This window comes from Entamoeba dispar, genomic scaffold (genome assembly GCF_000209125.1).
Source record: "Entamoeba dispar SAW760 scf_1105229458997 genomic scaffold, whole genome shotgun sequence".
Taxonomy (NCBI): Eukaryota; Evosea; order Mastigamoebida; family Endamoebidae; genus Entamoeba; species Entamoeba dispar.
Window position 1 is genome coordinate 1 of NW_001853472.1, and position 2545 is coordinate 2545.

The 2545-nt window shown below is 23.5% G+C and overlaps 1 protein-coding gene across 1 annotated transcript in view, besides 8 other annotated features; it reads right to left on the reverse strand.

The window, feature by feature from the left end:
* Window positions 1-16: 16 nt before the first annotated feature.
* Window positions 17-143: a microsatellite.
* A 32-nt stretch (window positions 144-175) lies between these two features.
* Window positions 176-301: a sequence feature (AT_rich).
* Window positions 302-360: 59 nt separating this feature from the next.
* Window positions 361-445: a sequence feature (AT_rich).
* Window positions 446-596: a microsatellite.
* A 7-nt stretch (window positions 597-603) lies between these two features.
* Window positions 604-716: a microsatellite.
* A 56-nt stretch (window positions 717-772) lies between these two features.
* Window positions 773-804: a sequence feature (AT_rich).
* Window positions 805-1066: 262 nt separating this feature from the next.
* Window positions 1067-1122: a microsatellite.
* Window positions 1123-1349: 227 nt separating this feature from the next.
* The window catches only part of EDI_193690 (uncharacterized protein), a gene marked incomplete at both ends in the record, with an annotated part of 3199 nt that continues 2003 nt past the window's right edge, over window positions 1350-2545 (reverse strand). The window contains one exon of the mRNA XM_001733232.1: window positions 1350-2545. This exon is cut by the window's right edge and continues 104 nt beyond it. Coding sequence (XP_001733284.1) covers window positions 1350-2545 — 1196 coding nt within the window.
* Window positions 1354-1516: a microsatellite.

Genomic DNA, 2545 nt, shown 5'->3' on the forward strand with positions numbered 1-2545 from the left:
TTTATCATATGTTCTCTTTATTTTTCTTTTATTTTTCTTATTTTATTTCTTTATTTTTTAATGATAATTATCTGGTTGTTAATGTTGTATTAATATCATATTATTTATTTTTTGTTTATTCTTATATATTCTTCTTTTATATAAAGAAATTAAAAAAGAAGAATAAAAAGAAACCAATAATTTAAATATTAAATAATAATAAATAAAGAATATTAAAGATGATAATGATGAAGAAATCAAACAAAATGATAAATGAAATGAATATATTTATTTATATTAGAATATTTAATTTAAAATATTAGAATTACATTGAATATGATGAGAAATGAAACAAAAATGATTTAAATGATGAAAATGATGAAAATAATATAAAAAATTGATTTAAAGAAAATGAAATGAAAGAAATATTTATTTATTTGATGAGATAATTTAATAATATAATAATAGAAAGAGAATAAAGAAAGAAAGAAAGAGAATAAAGAAAGAGAATAAAAATGAGAAGAATAAAGAAAGAGAATCAAAATAAGAAGAAATAAATAAAGAAAGAAAGAAAGTCAAAAAGAAAAAATAATAAAAAAAAAGAACAAAGAAATAAAAGATATAAAATAAAAAGAAATGAATGAAATAGATAAACAAAAGAATAAAGATAAAGAAAGAATTAAAAAAATATTTGAAGAAATTGATAAAGAATTAATTAATGATATAAATAATGAAATTATTTTAAATGAAGTAACAAGAAAATTGATTTGTATTCCTATTAATATTGATGATGATATTATTATTAATTCTTTAAATTTAATTTTACCAAATATTTCTTCTTCTGAAATATTATCTAATTTTAATAAAATGATTACTTCTTTTACTTCTTTAGTTGAAATTCTTAATTTATATGCTGAATATTATTCTTCACAAATTAATTCTTTTCTTCTTCTTCAACATCGTGTTATTCTTCCTTTTGAACTTCATTTTAAACTTCTTTCTATTAAATCGATCTTTCTTAATATTTATTCTCATCTTAAATATCTTCTTATTCTTAATCTTAAAGACTTTCTTAATCTAAATGCAATTCCTCTTCCTCCTCTTCTTGATTTCCCTTCTTCTCCTTCTTTTCATCTTCCTCTTTCTACCCAAACTTATCGTTCTCCTAGAAACTTTTTAGATAAACGTTCTAAATCAATTCTCAAACATTGGTTCATGAACCATCTTCAATACCCTTATCCTTCTGAACTCGAAAAACTCTCCCTTTCTCATCAATGTAATATCTCTATTAAACAACTCAACACTTGGTTCGCTAACTATCGCTCTCGTACTAAGAAAAAATTTATTAACCATGAAATCCCTTTTCAACTTTAATTTATTCTTTTCTTTTCTTTCTTGACAAATTTCTCTTTAACAGTTTTTATTTCTTTTACCTCATCTTTTTTTTGATTCTTTGCTCTTGGTTTTTTTTCCTTTGGTTCTTTCACTTGTTTTTCTTCTTTTTCAGCGTCTTGGTTTTCTTTCTTCTTTTTTTTCTCACCAACTGTCATTATAACATTTGCTCGTTTAGGAAGGTGATAACCATATGGTAAAATGCTGTTTATGCTTTCGTTCTTTTCCCTTAACTCAAATAGCATTCTTGATATTGTGCCAACAGTCTGGTTTGGGGAATATTTCTTTCCTCTACTAACCTCATCTATGACCATTCCTCCTATCAAAGCAACTCCATGGATTTTTTCGTTAAGTCTTTCTTGGTTAGTTTCAGTGATACCTAAATTGTTGTTTAAATTATCATTAGATAGTTTAATTAAACTAATTTCGTTTTGAATAATTGGAATTCCTTCGTTATTTCCTTCAACCAAACTTTCGATCATAAACGTCAACATTCTACTAATTTCATCATATTCTCCATTTTCAATCATTTCTCCATATCCTAAAAAGTGAATAAGGTGTTGAATACAATATTCTGGGAGGATAATACAAGTTTTTTCTTGTGTCATATCTTTAATATTCTTTTTGTATATCTCTCTTCTAATGAGAATGCTTCTTAATAAAACAATTTTACTCATTCTTGTAGCCTTATTATTTTTAGAAATAATAGTTGGAATAATGAAATATCTAAGTGGAAGTTGTTTTAAATATTTATTCAGAATTTCTAAATACTCTCCCCAAAATATTTCTTTCTTTGAGATTTCTTCACAAATACTATAGAATTCTCGTTGATTAATTAAACTATCATATTTTCTCATTTCAACAAGTTTTAAAACAACACCGATCAAATACCCACGAATTTCTTCTTCATTTTTTCTAAATTCAATTGTATCATTGTCTGTTTTATGAATTATAAAGTCTTTAATGAATTTCATCATTTCTTTTTCCTCACTTTCATCATTATCAGAATCTACAATTTTACCTTTGCTTTGAAGATATTTAACAATATACTTCATAACAATTATGATATGTTCTGTAGGTTCTTTTTCAATAATCATTCCTGGGATAATTTCAGTTTTAATTCGTTCATTGATTTCAGTGATTTCTTTTTTTCTGTTATATTCCTTCTTATATT